This window comes from Sander vitreus, chromosome 20 (assembly GCF_031162955.1).
Source record: "Sander vitreus isolate 19-12246 chromosome 20, sanVit1, whole genome shotgun sequence".
Taxonomy (NCBI): domain Eukaryota; kingdom Metazoa; phylum Chordata; class Actinopteri; order Perciformes; family Percidae; genus Sander; species Sander vitreus.
The window spans coordinates 19,771,701-19,797,196 of NC_135874.1; the positions used below are offsets into that span (position 1 = coordinate 19,771,701).

At 42.7% G+C, this 25,496-nt stretch overlaps 1 protein-coding gene across 6 annotated transcripts in view; it reads left to right on the forward strand.

Annotated features, from left to right (window-relative positions):
• The window catches only part of ralgapa2 (Ral GTPase activating protein catalytic subunit alpha 2), a 107,242-nt gene that overhangs the window by 47,567 nt on the left and 34,179 nt on the right, over positions 1-25,496 (forward strand). For 5 of the 6 annotated variants that reach the window (XR_013503631.1, XM_078277149.1, XM_078277151.1 and 2 more), the window contains exons 21-38: positions 663-842; positions 1,598-1,791; positions 3,375-3,473; positions 3,895-4,050; positions 8,177-8,305; positions 9,437-9,565; positions 10,275-10,333; positions 10,549-10,657; positions 12,078-12,188; positions 12,483-12,551; positions 12,807-12,944; positions 15,246-15,423; positions 16,871-17,708; positions 18,319-18,390; positions 19,118-19,241; positions 19,350-19,505; positions 22,171-22,329; positions 23,940-24,067. Coding sequence is in view for 5 of the 6 variants with exons in the window: in XM_078277149.1 (XP_078133275.1) it covers positions 663-842; positions 1,598-1,791; positions 3,375-3,473; positions 3,895-4,050; positions 8,177-8,305; positions 9,437-9,565; positions 10,275-10,333; positions 10,549-10,657; positions 12,078-12,188; positions 12,483-12,551; positions 12,807-12,944; positions 15,246-15,423; positions 16,871-17,708; positions 18,319-18,390; positions 19,118-19,241; positions 19,350-19,505; positions 22,171-22,329; positions 23,940-24,067 (3,028 nt within the window). In the remaining variant the exon portion in view is untranslated. The remainder of the gene's footprint in view (positions 1-662; positions 843-1,597; positions 1,792-3,374; positions 3,474-3,894; positions 4,051-8,176; positions 8,306-9,436; positions 9,566-10,274; positions 10,334-10,548; positions 10,658-12,077; positions 12,189-12,482; positions 12,552-12,806; positions 12,945-15,245; positions 15,424-16,870; positions 17,709-18,318; positions 18,391-19,117; positions 19,242-19,349; positions 19,506-22,170; positions 22,330-23,939; positions 24,068-25,496) is intronic. The other variant, XM_078277152.1, reaches the window with a different exon arrangement.

Sequence of the window (25,496 nt, forward strand, 5' to 3'; positions counted from 1 at the left end):
GCAGGTTAAATACAGGGTAAGCCATAGACCTGTATACTTTAGCACTGCTGTGAATTAAAAGAAAATAACCCTAGATAAGCTATTGCATGGTTGATAAGCAAAAATGAGTTGAAAAAGTTCAGCAGTTCAGCAGTTCTGCGGGTTTATTTGAGGTGTGTCCCATCTAGCTTGGGTTGTGGTGCCTCCAATTACCTCACTCCAGATGGATTAGGCATAGCCAGGTAGAGTGACCCGGTAAGGAAACTTGATCAGCTTGTCATTATCTGCTACAGTACCTCTCTGGCTAAGCCATTTAATCTTTTAAAAGTGCTGACAGTATTTGTGCTTGTGCATTGTGAACTTCTGTGACTGGAAAGTGACCTGTGGTCTACAGTGATTTCAACAGAAATGTAATATTTGTTGGTCGCAGTTATTTTTTATTTTCATAGGAAAATAATGTCAAGATTTCTCTGTGCTTTCAACACTTCAGCTTTGAGTTTACCCCCCCTCCCTATCATTATTGATGGAGAGAATGTAGTGGCCCCTCTGCCCCTCCCACCCTTGCACGTGAACTTCTGTCTGTGTTGTCCTACATTGTGATCATCATGTAGTTGTTACTTTTCCTTTGTCCCTGTGCTCCCTTCCTCAAACCCAATTTTACCCCTTCCCCTTGTCCTTTTTAGGTCCTGAGTGTGCCCTCCCTCCCCACTCTGCACCCCCGTCTTACCACCACCACAACCACTACCACTACCCCCAGAACCCGCCCGCCTCACCAGCCCTGCTGGTGCACACAGAGTGCCCGCGGGACTGCCCCCTGGATGACACCATGCATCAGTCTGTCTTACACATGCCACACCACTTGGGTACTGCTCCCCTAGCTGCTACTCATCATGTAGACCATTAAGCCCTCCTTTACCACCGACTCTCCATGCTCTATATTTTTCAGCCTTTGCCTACATTACACTTACACGTTTGTTTTGTTCCCGTTCAATTACTCGATAAAATACATTACATTTTTCTTTTTTTGTTCTCCTCGAAACCAAACGTGCATTCTTGTATATCTAACTTTAATTGTGAACAACATTTTCTTAAAAGAGCTGAAAAATCAATAATTTAGTCATCACCTCAGATCTTCTATACACACTTTCCATTTTTGTGTCTTTTCCTGGCCTTTGCTCCCCTTCACTCCCCATTGTTCTTCTGCTGCCCACTAGATGGCACTGTCCTCCCACAAACCAATCTGAGTTCATTTGGATGATGCATGTGACTTGTGTCTGTTTCCCAAAAGTATTTCAGTGTTTTGATTAGTTTCAGTGGGCAAAGAACTGAGTGTTTGGATGCATTTGGGAAAATGCACGAAGAAACTAAGGATTTGGTCAACAACTGCTTAAATAATAACAGGATGGCTTTAACTGGTTTATTTATCTTTTTATGTATTGGAGACAAGTCTCTAAATTTAAAATGCTTTTATAAAGGGTGTTTGTTGACTGAATCTAAAACCCTCTTTAAAATGTAATTTCATTTACTTTGTATTAGGTACCGGCAGCTACAAATATAGGTGTTACCAAATAATTTATTCTCTAACCCAAACCACCCCAAACTCTCTCTGACCATGCAGACAGTAGTGAGTGTCTGGCTGATGATGTCAGCATAATTGCGGGTGGGACCCTGACTGGCTGGCATGCTGATTCGGCCTTCGTCCTGTGGAGGAGAATTTTGGGTATCCTGGGAGATGTCAACAGCATCCGCTGCCCAAAAATCCATGCCAAGGTCTTCTTCTGTCTTTACGAGCTCTGGCACAAGCTGGCCAAGGTAAGGTGGAGAGGCAAAAACCACCTAAATATGAAGCATTTTATCCCAAAAGTGAAAAATGATATACCCACTCTTACAAAAAGATAGTTGGCATGAAATGTACGCAATGGCTTACTATAGTACTTGTATTTTATTTGAATCAACTGTATCTATGTTAATGGATATAGCATTTTAAACAGAGGCCTTCATATACACTTTATCCTGTACTCTACTTTATCCTGTATAGTTGGCGTGAAATGTAAGTAACACAATGACTTACTATAAAAAGACGAGTGATTGATTTAAGTGTTGTGTGTATTTCAGGCCAGTGTGTAATGTGTGTTCTAACAACGGAGTGAAAACATTGTAATTTCCCTTGTGGGATTAATAAAGTATACATTATTATTTTAATTTAATCAACAAGTAACATAGTAACATTAAGTATCAATGTAAATGTATTAGGGCTGTCAAACGATAAATTTTTTTAATCGCGATTAATCGCTGAATTTTATCACATGATTAAAATTCTATTATTTTGCATTTCAGAACAGTTTTTAAGTACATATTAACAATCAAAAGCAATTCTTACCAGTGTATCTTGATTGGGAATCAAATGAATGCAAAAAAAGTTACTTTATGAACTTGATTTTAAGATTTGTAATTATTTATTTACTGTAAACAAAAGAAAAGTGTGAATCTGTCATTATTGCACAATTCCTCCAAGTACCTAACTAAAAAACTAAAAATCCCTATCCTTACCAGAGTCAATATAGTGTTTAGTAACTCCTAAATAATGTTGATTACTCACTGACGTCCAGTGATCACCGGTTAATGAGACAGCGTTTGCAGCACCTTGCAGCAGTTCCAGTTTAGCTGCTTTCTCCGTGTCGTACAGGCTCTCCCTCGACGACTACAACCGTAGTACGTCTTTAAGACCCGATTCCTCTACGATGCTGACAGGTCTGCAGTTAGTCGCCACCCGTTTCGCAAGAGCTGTAGTAATTTTTTGGGATTTGGTTTCATCCACAGGTCGGCAAGTAGCACTCTCCAAAATACTGCTTTGCCTGAGTGGGTAGCATGCTAGCGGGTAGCATCACGTTAACTGAACTATATGCTTAGCTCCGTAGGTGGTAGCTCAAGCTTGATGTGCTTCGGTGATATTTTAATTCGCCGTTACACAACGTGCTCATTCAACTAGCCGTCTGGGAGTTTTGGAAAATAAAAAGCTCCATTCAGAGTTATTGCTGCTGTCTTTCTCCATCATGCCTGCAGCCTGCAGCAGCAGGATATGTTACGAGGAAGTGGCAGCTTGATGATAACGGTGCTGCAAAGGGTCAAAATAGTAGCCCGTTAGGCACGACGCAAAGCCGGGTGAAGTGTAAAATAAATTAATAAATGGCAGCATGCGATTAATGGGATTAAAAAAATGAATGCGCTATGCCCGGCCCTTAATCGCATCGCGATTAACGCGTTAATGCTGACAGCCCTAATATATATAGCATTTTAAACAGAGGCCTTCAGATAAACTTTATCCTGTACTTTTTCACTCAAAGATAATGCATGGTGGTTACGTTTGTTTACCGAAAGTGAACGTGTGCTTACAGATCCGGGACAATCTCGGGATCAGTGTGGACAACCAGTCTTCTCCTCCCCAGCCCACCTTCATCCCTCCTCTTCGAATGCTGGCCTCCTGGCTCTTTAGGGTACCAACAACACATAGGCACAGCAGACAACATCCACAAAACAGCAGTCACAATAATGAAATACTTTGAGGCATAAAACAAAATGTGCAAAAAAACAACCAGGGAACTGAGGGTTAGATTGAAAGTGTGTTATAGTTTAGTAGGTATGCAGCTAAACACACAAATTAAATTAGCAGTATCTAATCATACTGTTTTAGCAAAAACATAAAAACAAGAATGTTGCATGTTAAAGTCAAGATCCAAATTTATAGTTTGCCTCAATGACGGAAAACGGCGACTGTGGTCACTGATTCCCACGGTGACAGGTTTGCACCACAGAAAAAAAATTGGACAAAACTGACTAACCTCTCCTACCACCCCTGCAGCATAATAGATGCTCCTCATAATGATACTGACCTCAGCATCCCCCCCTCCTCTACAGGCCACCATGCTTCCAGCTGAGTACAAAGCTGGCAAGCTGCAGGCCTACAAGCTGATCTGTGAGATGATGACCAGGCACCAGGATGTGTTCCCCAACAGTGATTTCTTGGTGCACCTCTACCACATCATGCACAAGGGCATCACCAGTGAAGACCAGGTACAGCTAGCAGGTGGCACCTGCAGTATGGCTGCAAGTTGTGCTTTTATTCACCACTAGATGGCGCATCAGTCAAACTCATGTGATGTACATGCATTGGCCCTGTTAAAAAAACTGGAAAACTATGGTTTGTAGTTCCCAATTTGCCATCTCTATTTTTCTGTGTGATCTGACTCAGTGATTCCTATTCACCTGTTAGTTCTTGATCTAAATCAGGTAGCCCTTTGCTTATCATCTAATATGTGTCCAGTGCCAGTTGAGCCTCAACATGTCATGTAGGTGAGCCAGGGGTCATGTAGGTGCACTGCAATTTAAGATTGTTGAGGCTTCTTTTGAGCTTGTGATTTTGAACACAGCGTGCCAACTAGTGGTGATGAAGAATGCCTCTGTGTTTTGGCATCTTCCACCTCTTTTAGCCACACCCTTCCTTGTAGTTAAATCTGGCCTGGCTCCATTCCTTCCAGACGAAGCTGAGTGGAGATGAATGGAGTCCCCCCCCCAAAACAAAGGACGGGGATAAAAGTGTGTGTGGGTGGGGTTTGTTTTGGATGCAAGTGTGTGTGTGTGTGTGTGTGTGTTTGTGTGTGTATATATGCCCTCCTGGCTTGGTTTCTATTGCGCCTTGGCAGTGCGACAAGCTTATTAGAATGTTTTCCATGTCGTTAAATAATGTTTTGAGCCCCTGCCGCGTATACGTGATTAATTAAGGATTGACGTCTGTCGCGCTCCGTTAGACTGACACATCGGCGAGGGGCCCAGAGTAGGCTGGCCTGCCTGCCTGTCTGTGTGAATGCAAGTATGTGAAGGAGCGGGAGGGGAGCCCGGGGAACGTAGTGTAGAGTAGAGCAATGAGGGGGGACATTGAGGGACGAGGCAACATTCTCTAGCTTTTGTTGTGGCTCTGTATAATGCATCGGGGGGGCCAGAGCCAGGCTGGCCACTGAAGCATGCTCAAATTGGCCGGAGAAAAGAGTCCTCACGCCACACAATAGAGGACAGCCGCACGCCTGCTTAACATAAGAAAGTGGCTTTTACTCTTCCCCTCCTCCTTCCTCTCTGACTTCACCCGCAACCCCCACCCCATCCAAAAAAAAGGAAAAAAAAAAAAAACACTTTTTCAAATCCATCATATATATTTCTACTATATCTGTTTTTCATGCACTCGTTTTCCCTTTACCTTACATGATTAAAGTAGCCATCAGTACAGGCTGGTCTGCAAATCATCTAATATAATTGTGCTTGTGCAATTAATTAGTTGAACAAATGGTTTGTGTTTAGTTTTGGTTTTTATAAACGGTATGTAGTGTACATTTGTATCTTAAAATACTCTAGCTTGCAGGTTGAGCATTTTCTTTTAACTACCTGTTTTTCAAGTCATGAAATGTGCCTTAAATGGCCGTATTTGAGGCTGCATTCAAATCAGGCGTTGCAGCGATTAGTGCAGGCTTAAATGGCCCATTTGTGTCTCCATTTTGTTTTTTTCTGATCGCTGGTAGGTTACGTTATTGGCCACCGCAGCGTGATCTAGGGTTGCGGTTCTCAAAAAGTTGGTTCTGTTTAAACTTTTGGCAAAGGGCTGCTGCGGTTTTTTCGTCCCCACCAACGCAGTCTAAATGCACTACTGCTGTTTTCGCCGCAACACCTGATTTGGTGTGAATGGAGCCTTATACTGTTTTCTGCGTTTCGGCCAAATTGCGCAGTGCAATTATATACAAAGTCAATGCAAAGACTACAACTCGCGGCAGGCAAAGCAAATGGTGCCATTTCATATCTGTGTGATTTTAAATATTTCAACTCGAGCTATCAAACACGCGTGAGCAATGTAACACAAAGCGAATTTACGCGGCTGGTGCAAACCCAACATCATAGACAACAGAGGGACCCCAGTTTAAATCATCATCAGTAAATTCAACTCAGCTTAGAGAAAAAGCTTAGACAGTTCCCTTTGAGGGATTCTCCTTCCATCTGACAGAGTGCCAAGATCAGGGCTATTGTCCTGGTTGTCATCCTCTGGTCACTGGTCTCACAACGGCATGACCATAGCACACTAGCAGAAATCTATCCATTAGGTGTACTGTCTGGACTGCAATAGTCAACAGCATATTTTGTAAAGTATAGTGGTGCACACAAATAAAGCTTTTTGTGTACCAATTCATTTAGCATAGGTAAAAAAAGACATATCAGCCATGCATATACTCTTAAAACACCAGTTAATCTTGCATATAACATGCTAGGTACAAGGGGACAGGCAGTTTTCCACACCTGTGTTTTCAGACCAAAACCATCTCCTCCTTAAGTTCATCTTCTCACTGCAACAAAAGAAGTCTTGTATAATTTACATATTGCCAGATTAAAATGTAACAGTTGACCCCTAAACCACAAACGTGGCTGTTGATTAAACCTCTCACCTCGTAATTATGCAGGTGGGTTATATCCGTTCTTAACAGCTTGTGAAGGGAAAACCCCAGATATTCATAGTAATGATAGTGGTGTTGACTTGCAACAGGAAATCTGGCCCATACTAAACTGGAAATGTCCATGTTTAGTAAATGAGACAAAAACTTTCCGATGAGTAATACTGGACTGAACTCTGTCACCCCAGGTGCCAGCAGGTGGACAGAGCGTGATTTCCTCGAGATGAGGCCAAATGAAAAGGCCTGAGGTGGCTCTATTCAGAGTTACATTAATGCACCAATTGTTGATGCAGGGGCCATTCCTACTGCCAACACAGAGCCACATGTGGGGCTCAATTCTCATTTCTATACACACCTCAAATCAGGTTTCCTCTACATACAATAGAAAACACTTTGCATTCTACATTTGTGGCTTCCTCTAAAATGCTCATTTCAGGCAATCAAGCAACAGTTTGTTGCATGCTAATTACCTCTTTCTGCACTGCACATTTAAGAGGTCAATTACCAACAAAATGAGGGTAAAATGGGCCCTCAATCCTAAAGCTCTTTCCACCAATTTTCCACATGCAGTGCATCATGTTGGATTGCCTCTAAATGTTTATTCTATTCCTCTTTTGTCCACCTGCATTCCCTGTTTACCAAAGCTTCAGGTGATTAATGTCCTAGATAGATATGTGTATGTGTATATGTGTGTGTGTGTGTGTGTGTGTGTGTGTGTGTGTGTGTGTGTGATAGAGACTGAGAGAGACAGCAAGAGAAATTGTGTGCATGCGTGTTTGCTAAGGTGCCCTGATGTTTGAACTGTCCGATTTACACAAGTTTATGGCCGAGACGGCAGGTGTTTCTAGCCTGGACCTTGCTTTTGTACACAAATATGCACGCGCATGTCTCAGATAAGAGAGAATCAATTTTTCTGCCTTGCTGAGGTAATGCATTCTCATACCAATATGTTTTTGGGTTGTTTTATTTCTTCTGTCAATGAACAGTAAACCATTTACCTTCTAAATATAGCATGGAAAACCTGTTAAGAGCTCTCTATGCTTTTTTTTTCTCACGTGGTATTATACTGTACATACTTGAGCACTTTGTGCAGAGCCCTCTGCAGTACAGCATATGTCAATGTTGAAAGAGCACCGATCTGCCACTGAGCCGCCTGAACCTCTGCAAAACAATACCTTGTCTCTTGCTTTAATTACAGGTTTGCTTGTGTGTATATACATGGGACTCACGAAAGTTGAGATCTTTAGTTCTTTGTCTTATCCTCTGTGAACAATCCATCTGCTGCCCCTCTCTCTCTCTCTCTCTCTCTCTCTCTCTCTCTCTCTCTCTCTCTCTCTCTCTCTCTCTCTCTCTCTCTCTCTCTCTCTCCTTTTTTCTGTCTTTTAGTGACATGTACTGTTGAGTGCCTTACTTTTCTCAATCCACTTAAAATGCTTAGGAAAAAGCTTTCTCACTGCCACATCTCTCACATGGTGGCCCATTTATCAAATATTTCTGCTTCTCTGCACCCACACTAACAAGACCATGTGCTCATACCAAATGCAAAAATTCCATCTAACTGTGAAGAAGTGCTAAGATACTCAGTTTTAGTTCTGATAGATGATGGTTTGTTCTGGTATTCAAGTTGATGGCTAATAACCTAAATATCAATATGAAAATGATGGTTTGTGTACTGACTATTAAGATTTGTGTATGTGCATGCTTATCATCAGGATGTTTTGAACACCATCATTCGTTCCTGCTCTCCTCGTTTCTTCTTCCTCGGTCTGCCGGGCTTCACCATGCTTGTTGGAGATTTCATCACTGCTGCGGCCCGCGTTCTCAGCTCTGACTCCTCAGAGGTACGCACACACTTTTATCATATCAATCTATATATGTTTCAACTAGAAAAAGTTGTTAAATATCACACATATTTAAAAGTTTTCAGGAATGTCACTGAAAATGTTTTAGAACTCGTTTTTAAAGATGCAACTAAATGCAAAAACAGAATTTCTCCTCATACCGGTTGATCTTCAGTAAGTTCATCAGTCTCATTCATTCACTCACTCCCTCACTCACTCATAACTGATAGTTCTATGAATAACATATGCCCCTGTAATAGTTTTCTTAAATTTTGCAGCTTTTTGACATTGAAAAGTTCAAACTGTTTTGTCAATAGTTATTAGTAGTTATAAGAGAGAGTCGGAGGGACATAATAACACAAATATTACAGAGTTATGTTGGGGCGGTTTCCTAGTCGCGGGTGCATGAAACAAACCAAGTCTGTCCTTCCTGTTAGAAATTGACAAATTGCCTACTGGCTATACCTATTGCCTATAAATAAAACTTGATTTAAATGTACACATCTTTAACTCAAAGGCCTACAGCTGCTGTTTTTTGAGAAGCAAAGAGCAATTAACTACACCTAAAACAAATGTCTGTTTCAATTAATGCATAAGGGCATCACATTCAAAGTGTGAATATAACGCTGTCACGTTTGATTCATTGTGGAAACCAACGTGTTCTCAGTAATTGTGGCCTTTTGAAAAACAGTAGGCATTGTCGACTCTGCCATGAAACGAATGCAAACAGATGATTGTCGCAAGTTCAATACATACTTATGGAATTATGCTCACATGAACACAGGCTTATGATGCAAATATTTTGCACGACTGTGGCTAGATTTACAAGGACCTTTTTATGTGTTGTTTCTTACTGTATCTTACAGATACTGTAATTTCAACAAGATGTACAATCTGTTTTAGAGCTGTATCCTTCGCATGTTTTATCAGTAATTTTGTTGTCCAACGCCTACCATGTGTCAAGAGATTCGGTTGAGCATCAGCAGAATCATGAATAAAGACGCAATTAATTCTGCTGGATGCCTCCAATCCTTTTTCCCCGGATAGCGATCTTCCCTCTTCCTGGAAGTGGGTTGTTTTCATGTAGCTTCGGGGAATGAATGATAGCATTTCTTTTCTCATCTCTTCCAGGCTCCAAGGATGGAGGCTCAGACAATACTGGGCTCCCTCGTGTGTTTCCCCAACCTTTACCTCCAGATTCCTATACTGCAGCATGTGCCTGGCTCTGATGACATCATTTTAGGCAATGAGGATATCAAGGTGTCATGTGCCATGTTGGATATATCCTGTAATAACATTTAAATGTAAAAACTGCTCACTGTATATTGTAAGTGGATTAGTCACCTGCAGTCAAGAAAGAGTTTTACACATTTCTCAGAAAATTTAAACATTATAGGATCTTAAAGCAGGATGTATGCTTCTGCGGAGGCTCCATGCAGAGCTTTCACCCTAGCCTACATAAGTGGCCTGAGGTTTACACTTGTGCGTTTGTGTGTGTCGATCTCTTTAAGAGAATAGCAGGGCCCGGCATGTGTGTGTGAGTGGGGAGTGTAGGGTAGAGCGAGTAAGAGAGTGACGGGGATTAGCGAGTATCGACTCTTTCTAACAACAGTCGGAAATCTGTAGCAGAAAAAGTTAACCCTCTCCTTGTTTTCATGTTGTTTATGGAGAACGAGAACCCGGAAATGAGTAGGGGGAAATGCAACGCTACCAAGCCATGGCCAAGCGACGTGCATTGGCGCAACTTGTAATTATATTTTTTGAAAGGTGCACGTCAGGCCCACACGAAGGTTTCCTACGTACGTACCCACGGCGTCGATTTACCGCAGAAGTATAAATTGGCCTTAAGTATGATGTCTTATGTTACAATTAATGGTATCATATCTTTACAAATATAAAATGATGGGAATGGCCTAGATTATCATTTGAGAACATGTAGTAAATTTAGCATGTTTTCTTCACTTTTCAGGATTATCTGGTTAACATCCTGCTAGAGACGGCAACAAAGGAACACTGTGAAGGGGCCAGGTGTGATTGCCAATATTAGTGATGCTTATTTTTTTCTTAGGTTACATTGTCTATTTTATTAGTTTGATGTGAATGTGTTTTTACATACATGTGTGTATGCATAATTACAATTAAAAAGCTAATTGATACAGAGCATTTATAAATATAAGAAATTCTGTGCAATGCTATTAAAGCCCATTTACCAAAAGAATATTTTCACTTCTTCTGTCATTTAGATGCATTGCTGTGTGCAGTCTTGGTCTGTGGGTGTGTGAGGAGCTCATGCAGAAGAACATCCACCACCAAGTGAAAGATGCCATCAATATTCTGGGAGTAACACTGAAGGTCAGTGACCCTCTGGAAGCTTCATCGCATCATCAATGCATTTGCACTTTGATATCTCCTAAATTATGCGTACAATATGATTTATAGAAAACAGTTGTATCATGGGCGGTGTTGACAATGGTAACTGTGGCAAACATTCTGAATAGAATACATAACTGTTATCCAGTGTTTTTAAACAAATGTATCCAGGAAGTCTTTTTTTGTTGTACCACACAAGCCCTATAGTGTTTAGCTCGAACAGAAATCATAGTTGATTACATAAATGGACTTCAGGACAATTTCAACATAGTGAGTGGACAGAAAGTGTGAGAATAAAACGTGCAGTGATGTGACTCATGGGCATATTTTGGAAGAGCCCTCTTTTCTCCCTGAGTGAAGAGATGCAGAGAACCAGTGGTGTGTGTGTGTGTGTGTGGGGGGTTCATGGAAAAGGGTTTGGGGCGGTAGCGTAATTTCCAGGCTGCTCGCTCTCTGTAGATGTGGACCAATTTAAGCAGCTACATCTCCCAGCTTCCTGCTCGCGCACCCACCCACCCCCCCCCCCCCCACCTTCTCTCTAATGGAGCAGTAATCACTCCCCTGTACAACTTGACACACAGACGCAGCCAGCCCCAAAATAGAGTGTACAGGCTGGGTGGGGGATCTAGAGGGAAGAGTGGCACTGAGAGTCTCTTTTCTAAAAGCAGGTGCTGAACTCTCAGGGCCCCTTTTTGTGTTTGGCCATTTCTGCACTCTCCACATTGTCTGCCCTTGTTACATGTTGAGAGCCATTCAGCTAGAAGAAATGAGAAATTCTATTTCTCCACAAAGAATTTCAAATCACTAAAGAAATCCACATTTGAAAGAAAATTGTCAACAGCTCAATTCTTTCCTGCAATGAGTCTGGAGAAAATGAGCCATAGTTTGAAGTGGAAATGAAATTACGCTGATTACATGCACAGTAAGCGAAAGCTAAATTTAAGGGAATTTTGTTACAGTCAGTGTATCCCTAAACTTCTTCAACCAGCAATGTCCCTCTGCTTTTTTTTTTGTTGGAGTTTCGGTATTTTGGTAACACAAATCCAAAAAGGAAGAACTGCTCTCAATAACAATCACATTATTAGTTAAACAAGCAAGCAAAAAATCGGATGATGGCCAGTGACTGCAAAACATTGAGCCAAGGATATCTTCACTCAGCCTGCTAGCATGTCTGGATTTCCAGTGAGTTGTTGTTTTGCTCGCAGAGTGAATGTGCAATGTGTCACAACAACAATGTCCAGGCAGTTGAAATAAAAGTCTGCTCCAAGAATTTACATGTATAACAGGACAATACTGGTTAATCATCAGAAATGTTCTCTATGTTAATGCTTTCTTAATATAAAAGGAGCCAAATTCTTTGCATTGTTGACTAGTTCTTGCCTTTATTTGTTTGTTTGTCCAGTTTGGAAACAAAGCAGTGGCTCAAGTGGCCTGTGACGTGTTTCAGCTGCTCATCTCTCACTGGGAACATCTCCAGAGGTTGGAGCCCACTCTGCCTAAGAAAATAATTGAGGTAACACACACTTACACACACACACACACACACACACACACACACACACACACAAAGTTCAATTGCCAGTAGCCATTAGGGGCTTGTGAGAACATATTATAAGTAAGAAATTGAGTGAAAGATTCCTATCAAGTCACTTAAGCTTTTAAATGCAAGTCTTACATTAGTCATTACTCATGCATATGCATACTCTACATCCCATGGCATCACATCCATTTTAGCACACCCCGGACTCAGCTGATGAAAAGGAGTGTGTCATCCATTTATCTTTCTCCTTGTTTTGTCCCAACACAGATCTTTGTGGCTACAATAGCCTTTTTGTTGCCTAGCGCAGAGCACTCAACAGTGGAAGCAGACAAAAAGGTACATGTTGGAAAGGGGGAGACAAGGCTGAGATCTAAAGGCCCTTGATCTATCATGTTGGAATGGTGCATTTGCAGAGGAATGTTTCTGCTGAAGTGATTTGTTTTCTTTTCCTCTCTCTGCCTCTGTATTTTCTGTCTTTACAGTTCTCCTCTATTACCTGTTGTTTCTCAGGAACTGCCTAGCTCTGCTTTGCTGTATTAATATAATTTTGCTTTGTAGTTTGTTGACCAAATATATTTCTTATTTCCTCAGTTGATGGTGTCACTGCTGCTCTGCCTGTTGGACTGGTGCATGGCCGTTCCCCTGAGTCTGCTGCTGGAGCCCATCACCATGCCTTCGCTGGAGGACCGCACATCCCACAAGGCCCCGCTGCTGGACTACATCTACAGGGTGTGTAGCCTCACTGGCAGCTGGGAGTTGGGAAAAGCTGAAAGTTTCAGTTACAACAAACAAACCTAAAGAATGGCCACTCTTTTACTACTGACTGCTTTCTAATATCTTCTGAAACGTACATAGTGTTTGCCCGCAGACACAATTTCAGCTTTGACTCCTCCACCCCCATCCCACCAAATGGGATTGCCACTTTAATTAGACTCACCTACACCGTGACCTCATGACTATGCCTCATTTAACATTATAGTGGCACAACAGCATAGAGGCACACGCCATAGCTGACGCATGCGGTTGGCATTAATCATATGCAGGAAATCCTTACGACTTGCTTTGTAGTAGCATATACTGCATTTGTTTAAAACAGGCAAAATATGCAGCATTCAATGTAGTCCTCTGAATTTGTCCCTCTAACCCTTTATTTTCTGGTCTTACCCTGAGGATGAGGGCCAAGCTTCAGGCACAAATGAATGTGGTATTATTCATTCCCTCCTGTCTGGGCAGATGCGGTCAACGGCACATCTTTGTAAGGATGTCACCCCTGATAAGAAATGGTCCAATTATTCAAACAGGACCCTTTGTCCACTTGATAAGCTCAGGCTATAAACGCTTGTCCTGGAGATTTGAATGGAATATGTCTTAATATGAGAGCGACTGCAGCTGCTATGAAAGCAAAGACAATTTGACATGATTGGTTGTCTATCACCACACAAAGGCATGAACCCTCTGGGTTTAATTGGAAATAATATATTAAGCAAGGCATCACAAGGTGTGACAATATTAATGCAATATCAAGAGTGAAATCTATACATTTCAACAGATACCTTGGCTGCTATTTATTCTCTATAGCAAACAGAGAATAGCTTCCCTAATAAGAAACATCTGCCTTTTATTCCATCACTGGCATTGGGTCACTGACAAGGTAGCAGGGAGTGTCCGTTTATTTTTCATGCTTCACCTTCCTTTAATTACAGTTTTTATATTTAAAAATGCTTATTAAATATCAAGCCATCAAAAACTAGCACAATACAGCTAATGAAAAGGTTGTCATGCTATTCGTCCTGAGGTAAAAAGAAAAGTGAGGAAAGTTATTGGTGACTAACAGCATGCAGATCGATGTAAAGCAACATTGCATCAGACATCATTGGTTCACTGGAGTCCGGCTCAAGCTTCTCCATCTGCTCCCTCAACCTGCCTCGGCAACCAGCTGCATTGTGTGTGTGTGTGTGTGTGTGTGTGTGTGTGTGTGCATGCGTGTGCGTGCGCGCCTTATTTGATTTATGTTTAAACATAGGTGGATTCGTGTATGCACAATATGTGCCCTAACTACAGTATGCACTGGACTGTATGTTACCTTCCAGGAACTGTTGCTATGCAAAGTGCAGTCACTTAGTTGTCAAGCACAGCTGCGGGTTTCCCCCTCCCTTTCTGTCTCTCCACCTCTCCACAGAGGAAGCTCTTTGGGGCTTTGGTGTAACAGCTGTTTGGTTCAGGTCTTTTCAGCTTCAAGCCTCCAGTCCCTCCCCCATGCACCCAGAGGTCTGCCCGGTAGAATCATCCACATACTGTCTACATTGCACACACAATACTGTTTCAGATGGCAGGGCCAGCCTGCCTCTCAGAGCATCTCTCAGCCAAGTTTAAGCGTATGTGTGCACTGAATGGGATTAGCCTTTGCATGGCTTTACCCAAGTTGCTCTACTCTGAATGAGAGGCCCCCTCATACACATACATCAGGCATATATTTTGCCCGCTCACATGCAGCACTTTACATCCACTCAGATTATACTGTGTGTGTGTGTGTGTGTGTGTGTGTGTGTGTGTGTGTGTGTGTGTGGCTGTGTGTGCATGTTTGTGGTAGGAGCTGAGCACAAGGATAAAGTCTTAATTAAATCAAACAGTGTAAACCTGTCCATGGTTGTGATCAACTGCCCTCAGCGCGCCTTATCTAGCCCTGCCAACGGAGGCTCTGCCATCTGTTATGTAGATCGATACACTCACACATCACAGGAGAAATGGATTAGTGGCAATAAAGATCCTCTTTTCGCTCCTCTCCCTCTTTTCTTCCACAGCCTTATGATGTAAATGGCCCATATATTCCTCTTTTCATATGCTTCTGGATAATGTAAACCTAGAGCAGGCCTGCAGGAGTGTCACTGTGCATTGTCTCACCAGACACCACCATATCTAACAGGATGTCTTTACACACCAAAGAGCCTATAACTGCTATTATGTAGAAAAACTACCTAGGAACACTAAATCTGAATCACCAAGTACTACCCTTTCTCTACTGTTCCTCAGGTGCTGCACTGCTGTGTGTCCGGCTCCAACCTGCACACCCAACAGAGCCACTACCTCCTCAGCCTGTCAGACTTGTCCACTGATTATGACCTCATGTTGGGTCAGGTTAAGAGCTTCGAGCCACTACACTCCCAGACAACCACCACCGACTTCGGCAACCTGCTCACTGTAGCTGAGGGTAAGGACATTGAGCCTTCCTGATGCCCCTTTTTACCATCCGCTGTGTGAAAGATTGCACTGGCCTAACAGATAAAATGACGATGATGGGATGCATAGTATGTGCATCTAATTATGTGTGGGAGAGTAAAAACTCAGTTGGCTGTCAGCTGTCACATCATATCTTATCACTAGATGACTATCTCTGATTACTTTTTTCACAAACCACTTCATTTCAGCTCCTACTGGGCTTCTGACAGACCACAGGGACACATTCTTCCCCCCCCCCCCCCCCCCCAAAAAAAAAAAAAAATAATAATCCAAAAAAGGATTACAGGGAAAAGCAAACTCTGAGTAGCCTATCCATTTGGAGCCTCTCCATTAAATGTCAATGTCTTATTAAAAGTATGAAAAGGAAATCAACCATCACAGGGAATGGAATGTTCGCATTAGTACTTAGCCCTAGAGAGAAGACCCATTATGGGGTTCGAATAAAAATGTGATTTTTTTTCTTTCTTCTTTTTTGTGACCTTGTGATTCCATTAGGCAATGTATTTCTCTCTCTCTCTCTCTCTCTCTCTCTCTCTCTCTCTCTCCATCATGTCCTCAACTTCTGAAAAGTCCTTAGAGCCTAAATACAAAGGGCAGGCTACTGAAACAATGTAAGAAATTTGAACATTAGCTTTTGCCTGGAAACATTTCACCACACCTCTGCTTTCTGGGACACAGCTGCACAGATTCTTACTAGAAATAACAAAACACTATCAAAAGGGCAAACCAAAGAGCGCCGACCTAGTTATATTCATGTCCCCACCTCATATTGATCAAGTCACATCAAAGGGCTAGTGCATCTCTAATGCAGCTTGGCCTGCTTTCTAAAGAGCTTTCTCCACTTTGATGGGGGGTGATGGTATTGATAGCACTGTCACAATGCAAGAGTGCATCTTCTTGTTTTTCCTACATCACTGCAGAATAAAGCATGAGAATAAAGCATGGCATGCCTTTCACTTGGGAGTACAAACCTGTGCATTTACATAAATGCAATTCACTAAGTAGAGTCCTATTAAGCAGCCTGTAAAGATGGTGGTTCTCATTAGCACTCAGCCAGTCTCAACACATGTCCATTGTAAGAAGACTCAATGGGCTTTTCAAAGTTGTCTCTCATGATTAGATGCTACCTACTTAGGTGTGCTGGCCAAGCTATTGTGAGAAATGAATAAAGTACCCCTATTATTATTCACAAATGAGATTTTGCTTTGTATAAAAAAAGAGCTAACACAAATGTGGGGTGTTTGAAATATGGTTAGCAAAGTGTGCATTGAATGTATTATAAAAGATAGACTCATGTGCAGCTTTATTCTAAACCCATCAGTAACTTTAACCATTGAGCACGTTTTACACTTACTAACGTGTTTTCCATCAGAGATGTCTCCAGTATTTTTATCTCTTTGCCCTCTTGCTTCCACCAGAAAAGCGACGCCGGAACATGGAGCTGATTCCCCTGACAGCACGAATGATCATGACACACCTGGTGAACCATCTGGGCCATCATCCGCTGAGCGGTGGCCCAGCCCTTCTCCATAGCCTTGTGAGCGAGAACCACGACAACCCGTATGTGGAGTCATCCGAGCTGTCCTCCGAGGTCTTCAAAAGCCCCAACCTGCAGCTCTTTGTCTTCAATGACAGCACGCTAGTGTCCTACCTGCAGATCCCGTCAGAGACCCCCACTGTCGGACAGCCCCCCAAACCTTCCTCCCAAGTGCGTGTAATCGTCCGGGACATCTCGGGCAAATACTCGTGGGATGGCGCAATCCTCTATTGCACAACCCAGGAAGACTCTCTTGATGCAGGAGTTTTTAATGCAGTTGATCGCCCTCTTTCTACTACTTCTACTACTGTTGCTCACAGCAGAAACCAGCCCATCTCTCCAACAAAGGGACCGTACAAAAATCACTGCTCCGTCTTGGACTCCCTCTCTGACTGCTGTGAGGAGGAAGAGATAGATATTCTGAATACACTTTTGGAGGACCTAGGCCAAAGCAGCCCAGAATGCCTGCCCCAGCCACAACTCAGGCTCAACCAGCCAGCCCCCTCACCCCATGGCATGGACCTAGAGCAAGAGAGCGCCATCCTGGAGGCCATTCTGCGTCAGACTCAGCAGGAGGAAGAGCAAGTAAGGAGATGGGATGCTGATGTAAGCTTTCGGGCAGCCTGCCAGAGGGAACCTTCCCACCAGGAACCAAAAGCTCCTTTCTACTTCTGCCGGCTGCTGCTTAATGACCTTGGCATGAACTCTTGGGACCGCAGGTACTCTACCAACTGAAATTGGCTACTATCACGGGTCTGGTTTGCACTGTTCTAGAAGAAGAAGAAAAGATTTGCCTCTCAATATATTTCTTTATCCTTTAGTCTGCACACCTACATCTTACATGTAACCAGTATGACGGACAAAATAACCTCTTCAGTCTAATACCATTTTTGAACCCAAGTTACTTCCTTCATCCTCAAAGTAACTGATGTTGGCTCGTTACTCAAAGAGAGAGAGCAAAGTTAAAAGCACTGTGGAGTCTAGTGTCTTAATCTCCTCTCCACAGGATAAGAGTGCCCAGCTGTTTTCACTAAGGTCTACCTTGCAGAGCTATATCTTTGCCGTGCTACCCCGTAAATTAAAAGCTTACACCTCTTAATGGTGATGGTACAACGTGCACACAGCTAGGAGATTGCTGTTTGCACCTGTGCCTTTTTGTTGTTGTTAATCTTGTCTGCAAAACAAAACTTTGGTTAAAAACAGGTTTTTTCTTTGAAAATTGGCTAGTAGATTATACCACTTTTTCAAAAGCATGGCAGTTTCCTGAATTGTGTTTTATATACAGAGTTGAAAGTATGATGTTTAATCAACACTGTTTTTGTCAAACAGGAAAAGTTTCCATTTGTTGAAGAAAAACTTCAAACTCTTAAGGGAACTGAAGAACTTGGATTCCAGGAAGTGGTAATACCTTTATAAATTCCATGTGGAATTTTATAACCATCTAATCATCAAACTGTCACTGCAGCCCTTTGTTTCCACATAAGTGAAATTAACACAGGTTATAAATCATACAGTTACTCCAAACAGATTATATTGCCCCCTCCCTCCCTTCCTCCCCAATGATCTTTCTAATTTGTACCATCTCCTGTTGATCACAGCCATGTAAGTCTCCCACTATCACTCTTGCTGTCTTTCTCTTACCATGTCTCTCTTAGTCCAATCAATAAGTACACCACACATTGCTAATGACAGGAGCTTATTAAAAATTTCCCTTAGGACTGGACTTCATTCTCCCAGATGGCCAGACTTGGTTGGGCAATAACAACCTGTGCGCAAGCATGCGAAGTGCCCTAAATCTACCCCAGCATGTTTTACTGCCATGGCAACAGGGAAAGTAGATGGGGGCCTTTGCTGCCATCCTTTTTTAAATCATGTTAGAGCTGGAGAGATTTGAAAAAAAAATTTCACATGCTGCTCTCCTGATGTTTTTTGACACCTTAATTAGACCTACACACACAAATTAACCTTGATAAGCAAGTGTAGTGTAGTTTGACTCATTGGATTCACGTTTCAAAGCATTTTCATCTGAAGTAGGTAGAGTAGTGAGAAGCTCTTCAAGTTCCATTGCGTTTATAAAATTGCCTGCTGTGTTCTTTTAATATTGGCTACTATATGTTTTGTTCTGTAGTCGGGAGACACACAAGATTGCTGTGTTCTACATTGGAGAGGGCCAAGAGGACAAGTGCTCCATCTTGTCTAACAGTGCAGGCAGCCAGGCCTATGAAGACTTTGTTTCTGGACTGGGATGGGAGGTACCAAAAACCACAACCCTCAAAGCAACACACCCTCTATGTCCACAGATACAGGCGAAATATGCACACATTGCACAATGCACGCTAAATTGTCCATGTATCCCTCAGGTGGATCTGGCCACACACTGCGGCTTTATGGGTGGCCTCCAGAGGAATGGCAGCACGGGTCTAACGGCTCCTTACTATGCTACCTCCACCGTGGAAGCCATCTTCCATGTCTCCACTCGTATGCCATCAGATTCTGATGATTGCCTCACAAAAAAGGTAAAAAGGTCCTGTATCTGTTTTTAGCCCGTTATAACTTTTGACAGTTCCTGCCTGTCCGTGACTTTTAGATTATCGTAACATTGTATAAATTGCACACCTTAAATCCAAAGTATGCCAGGAATAAGGAGAAAATACTGCTTTGCCTGTTTGATGCAGTGAAATGGCTACACTGTCCTGCCTGCCCATAGCATAATGTTGTTGTAGCCTTCAGCTCTGTGTTAAGCTGTGATCAGGAGGTGTGACTCCAGAGTGCGGGCATTGATTAGTGACCCTGGCCAGGCAGGCCTGAGGAGTAGAGAGTTGCAGGCGCGTGAGTGAAGAGAGGGCATGTGCCGCTGCAGTAATGACTATGATTCTGCTAGCCCCTGCCCCCCTCCCTGTGTGCTGTGACCAGGGCCTGGATTCAGCCATTAGCTCTCCCTGCTAGGGCAGGCGCCGGCCGGATGCCGGCAGGATCCTTTTATCCAATTCCTGCTGCCGCCACAGGAGCGATCGATTGTGTTCTGCAGTGGGATTCTGAGCTGTAGTGCACCAGTAGCAGTTAGCACGAAGAAATGAGCCACAAGGCCCCTGCCCGTGCTGCCAATCTTCTCATACAGTACCCTGCTGAGAAGGGAAATTCATCAGGCTCTCCTCATATCCAACCCCCCTCCAATCCTCCACAGACCTTCCCCCTTTCACAAATAACCCCCTACTCATTCCAAACCGAACCTGCTTAGTGACCGCAAAAATTAGTTATCCTGAGTAAAGATTTTGACTTTGGTTAGCCAGAGTGAGGCGCTGCAGGGGAACTGCTCATGCTCACCTTGCACAGACCTCCATACAAGCCACAGGCTGTACAGAAATTGGCTGGCTGGCTGCATGCATAGATGCGTCAGAAAATGATGGCAGGGCAGAGAGAAAGTGGTATGAGGAATTGGATGGAGAAACAGGCTTTGTCTGTGTCCAACTGGGACATTTCCCTGTCAATTTAAAAATAACACGTTTAGTCCAGCAGTCACCCACTATACTGGCTGTAACCATAGAGGCATACCGTGGGGGAGCGACCTGTTTGAAGACGATGGAGGGGGAAAAAAACAAACCACTAAACCAAAAAGAAAAGAGGGAAAACCATGAATTCCTCAATCCAATTGTAGTTTTTAGGGAAGTGCATGCTGCTGCAGTAGCAGCTGGCTTCAGTAATGCGGTTATAGAAGTGACCTGCAGAGTGTGTGTGTGTGTGTGTGTGTGTGTGTGTGTGTGTGTGTGTGTGTGTGTGTGTGTGTGTGTGTGTGTGTGTGTGTGTGTGTGTGTGTGTGTGTGTGTGTGTGTGTGTGTGTGTGACCACTGCTTAACTGTGCTGCTGCAGGTTTTTTTTTTTTTTTATAAGAAGCCTCTTGTGTTCTGGGGTCTGCTATCTCCATGTAGGCTTTGTGGGCGGTCAACAAGGGCTAATTGGACAAGAGCCTTTGACTTGAATCACATTTTTATAAAAGAAATCTCAAACATTTGGATGTGATTAACAAGGGCGTAAATAGATTGGTGCAAAAGATGATTGACTAGAGCATAAGCATCCTCATTAAACTTGTGATTAAGCTCATCCAAATGCTAATATCTTAACCCAAATTAACATCCCAGTGTTGATTGTCTACCGCAAATGCATATTCAACATTTCTTTCTGAAATTGTCCCAGTGACTGACCTGGTTGGTACCTGCTGATCCTTGGACAGACAGACTGAACTGGCGGGCTCCAGTAATCAGCATGCCGTGGATTTGTTTAAGATTATCGTATTACCATAATTAAGGGCTTATAATAGAATGTGCTATTTGCATTTTTGGTGGCGAGGGCATGTTTCTTAATGGCTCATTAGGCCCACAGTACACTGGCAGATGTTTTCTTCTGAGTGGAGGCTCACTTTTCAGTGTCCATGATACCCCTGAAAACATCACATGGCTACCAGCTAATAAGTGATCTATACTGTGGATTATAATGTGGCTGTGTCCCTTTATTTTACTTTGGGAAGGAGGAAAGCTGTTTACCTATTTCAAACTAGCATCAGTCAATTTCCTGTCATTTAAGTATACCTTCTTGTCCTGCCCAGTTTCATTTGGGTTCGTGAATAGAGTGGAAATGGGAAGCCATTTAATCTCTGATGGGGAAAGTCAATTGGATTTGAATTATTTGATTTTGAAATGCTCAATTTTGTTCATTTTGCGTTTGCAATTTGAATTTGTAATGAAAAGGCTATAAAAAGAGTCAAAACCAGAGCCCATAGTTTGTTTGTTTTAAATGTTTGTGATTTAGTTATAAGCAGGTACCATGCTCTTGCACCTGCTGCAATTATGTTTTATCTTAACGATACAACAACAAAGCTTATAACAGAATAAAACATTAAATAAAATATTGCTGTATGCAGTTAAAAAGCCAATTACGGCACTTTATTTATGGAACCTCTACTGATCTGTCAGCAGTAAATTATGTTGTATTATCCCCTTCTATATATCTCTTACACCTCAGTTCACTCCGTAGCCTTCAAGAGGTGTGGGCTGAAGGTACTAGCTGAATAAACCCAGTGGCATGCCCTATTTCACAAAATATGTGTTCTTGTCAACATCACCATAGGGATGAAAATTACCTGCACTCACCAGGCACTTGATAAAACAGATTTTGTTTGTTTGGCAGTTGCGTCACCTGGGAAATGACGAGGTGCACATAGTGTGGTCAGAGCACACCAGGGACTACAGACGTGGCATCATCCCAACTGACTTTGGAGACGTGCTGATTATCATCTACCCAATGAAGAACCACATGTATTTCATCCAGATCATGAAGAAACCACAGGTAATCCACTGCAGTCAGTGGATATTGTTAAGACTATATGCATACAAGATAAATACACTTATCGGAAGTTACTTTTATTGCATTTTTGCAATAAGCGTCTTTTCCCTTTATACTTGCATGACAAAGTATCTTAGTTTCCAGGCACAAAAAGCAAGAAAACCACTCCGGCAATTTTCAGCACTGAACTAATTTCCAGTCTTTGTTCACATGTTAAAGCAGTCCCTTGTCTTTGCTTCTTATTTAGACTTTTGCCTTGAGTTTTATAGGTCCTTTCTCCTGTTCTGGTTTCTGTCTAAAGGCTCTCAGTTTCCCCTACTCCAGCTGTGCATTACCCACACTGTGGGTTTGTGCCCTCAGAGATGGTTACTATCCTTTCCTGGCTAGCTTTCATCATTGCTACTCTGTAGTACTGCACTCGGATGTGTGGCCTTCCTGAGGATAGTGACATTTCTAAAAATGGCTGCCTTCAGATGTTCAGATATATCCACAATATATTTTTATATGAACATTATTCAACTAAAAACAATTTCTCCATAATTATTTTGTATTCCTCACTGTTAAATGTACAATATGTAATTTTCTGCCGCTCTGGGTCTCTCGTGAATTTGCGTTGGATCATGGGAGTTGTTGTCTTCATTGTTAAACAACCACCATTGCCGATAAAAATGTATCTTATATATCCTATCTCCTTATAACGTTATGGTACGGTTTAGCTACCAACCATTAGCATGAGCTACTTGTCACTGCAGCATATTGTAGTATGCTGGATTGATATTGAAATTTCTATAAATGAATTAGGTCATACATATTCTAGCCTCAACCCAGCAGAGGGTCTCAATAGCCTAAGCCCAGTTGGGAGAATGGCAGAGGCTGTCACTGTTCTGTCCCCCCCAACCCCTTTTTTTTTAAAGTTCTGCAGCTTTAAGTGCCTCCACCTCCAACAACCTGTACATCTATCTACTTAGGTTTCTGTTAGTTTACACAGTGTCACACCAGTTCTCTAGCATGTGAATAATTGATCTGTTTTAGATCTGGTTCAAATCCATGTATTATAATTATATTATAATTTGACTGGTTATTATACGAGGTGAACTACCAAGTTGAAGACAGCAGGACCTTTTGGAGACTTTGACATTCACGTCAACTTCCAGGTCAACGACCATTGAGCCTCAGTGATTAAGGGCCCCCTTCCAATATGCATGGACAGACGCGTGTACCCACACACACTCACACGCTGTCGCTAAAATGCATATTGCTCCTTTGTATTTGTTCGGTAGCTCAATATGAGGGTATTGTTTAGTATTGATTGTCATTTTAATTGCATTTGCCTAACATTGATTCACATTAGATATGTGTGGTTGTCATGCAAAGTTAGGTAAAAATCCAATTTCAACTTGAACCCTTGCCCTAAACAGATAGAGAAACAGTTAAAAAAAAATAAATAAAAGAAGAACAAAAAGATGTTTAATCAACCCTTTTTCAATTTTTTTTAGACATATACAATGACAGGACACTGATAAAATTAACTTTGGATCAGTGTGGAAGTTTTGATGCCTCATGTTCATGTCTTTTTTTTATTATTTTCTTTTTTTCTGTCTTAACTTCTCCAGGTTCCTTTCTTCGGGCCTCTGTTTAATGGCGCCATCATCACTGGGATGCTGCTGCCAAGCTTGGTGCGGGCCACCTGTATCAACGCCAGCAGAGCTGTTAAGTCCCGGCTGACTCTCTACCAGAGCTTGTATCCTTTACTCCTCATGCCTTCTGCTTCATTTACTGTTCACTATCCCATACGGCCATGGCTCATCGGAGGAATGCTATTTTTATTTTTTTTTTTAATCAACCTTTGATTACCCATCCAGCTGAGAGACCATTAAGGTTATGAGCATACATTTTTATAATTATATCATTACATGTATAACACCACTGAGCTTACATTTTCAGCACCACCAGTGGCCCATTTGGGCAAATTCATTGAGACATGTGGCGTGCTTGTCACGTCAGCCAACGTACACAGCTGAGTGCTGACACTGATCTTTATGGGTTGGCTGATTTACATACAGCTATTAGGCCGGGACTGTTTCACAGCCTGGAGCAGCATGGGAGGTTGTGTGGGGATGTTTTGGGTAGTAGCACAGATAAGTGTCGTCATCCATCACTATCGTTTTATGGAGCACAAGGAGAGGCAAAATAAGAGCACCCTCAACAAATGCATACAAGGGCATACAGACACAAGCGCACACATGCACATACTTGCTCTCATCCCTCCACCCATCCATCCAACAGTGTGCCGTTAAGCGCCTGACTCCAGCTGTAGTTGTCAGTTGGTTTAAAGGGAGTGTAATCACCAATGGAGATGAATTAGCATGTGAATGCCAGCAGCACAGAGTTGGGGGGTGAGATGGGGGGCAGAGTCGGGATGGCCCCTGGAGGGGGAAACCTGATCTTCCTTAACGCCCCGCTTTTCCTCAGACAGCATGTACAGCACCGCCTCACCAGAACCACGCTGCCCCTCCGGCGGTTGCTATAGAAACCTCCCCCAAGGAGGTTTATTTGGGTAGAAGAATAGTTTCTATTGACTGACATATTTTTAAAAGTTGTTGTTTTTGAATAATTATGAAGTTTATTGTATCATAGACATTGACAAGAAAAGGATTTTGGTCGTTAATCACCTTACAACACACCCTGTGTATGTTGTTTACCGTTGGGTGTGTGTAAGTATGTGTCTGCCTGTACGTATGCGTTTCACAGTGCATCACATCCACTGGCCCCCCACCCCTATATCAGGCCTTGTCTGTGTGTCTCCGGGGGAATCCTGAGTGACAGATGTCTGTTACCCGACGCCAAGTGAATTAGCCCAGTGTGACTCTCACAGTGCCAGTGAGCCTCAGGGGGTGGTGGGTGGGACAGTACTGGGCCTGTGCCGGGCCACAAAAGCCTTACCTGGCATTCCTTAGCAGAGGAGCAGACAGCACAAAGGCATGATCTATGAGAGGAGATAAGCGCTGCCTCTGGAGTTCTGGCACTGATAGGCTGCCAGGCCTCACACACTCCAAGAGAGGAGATGAATGAATGTGCCAGGCAAAGCACACTGCCAGCATGAGTGTCTGCATGTCTGTTTTTTTTCTGCTGTTTGTCTGCCTAGCTTGAGAGCTTGTGAGGACAGAGGC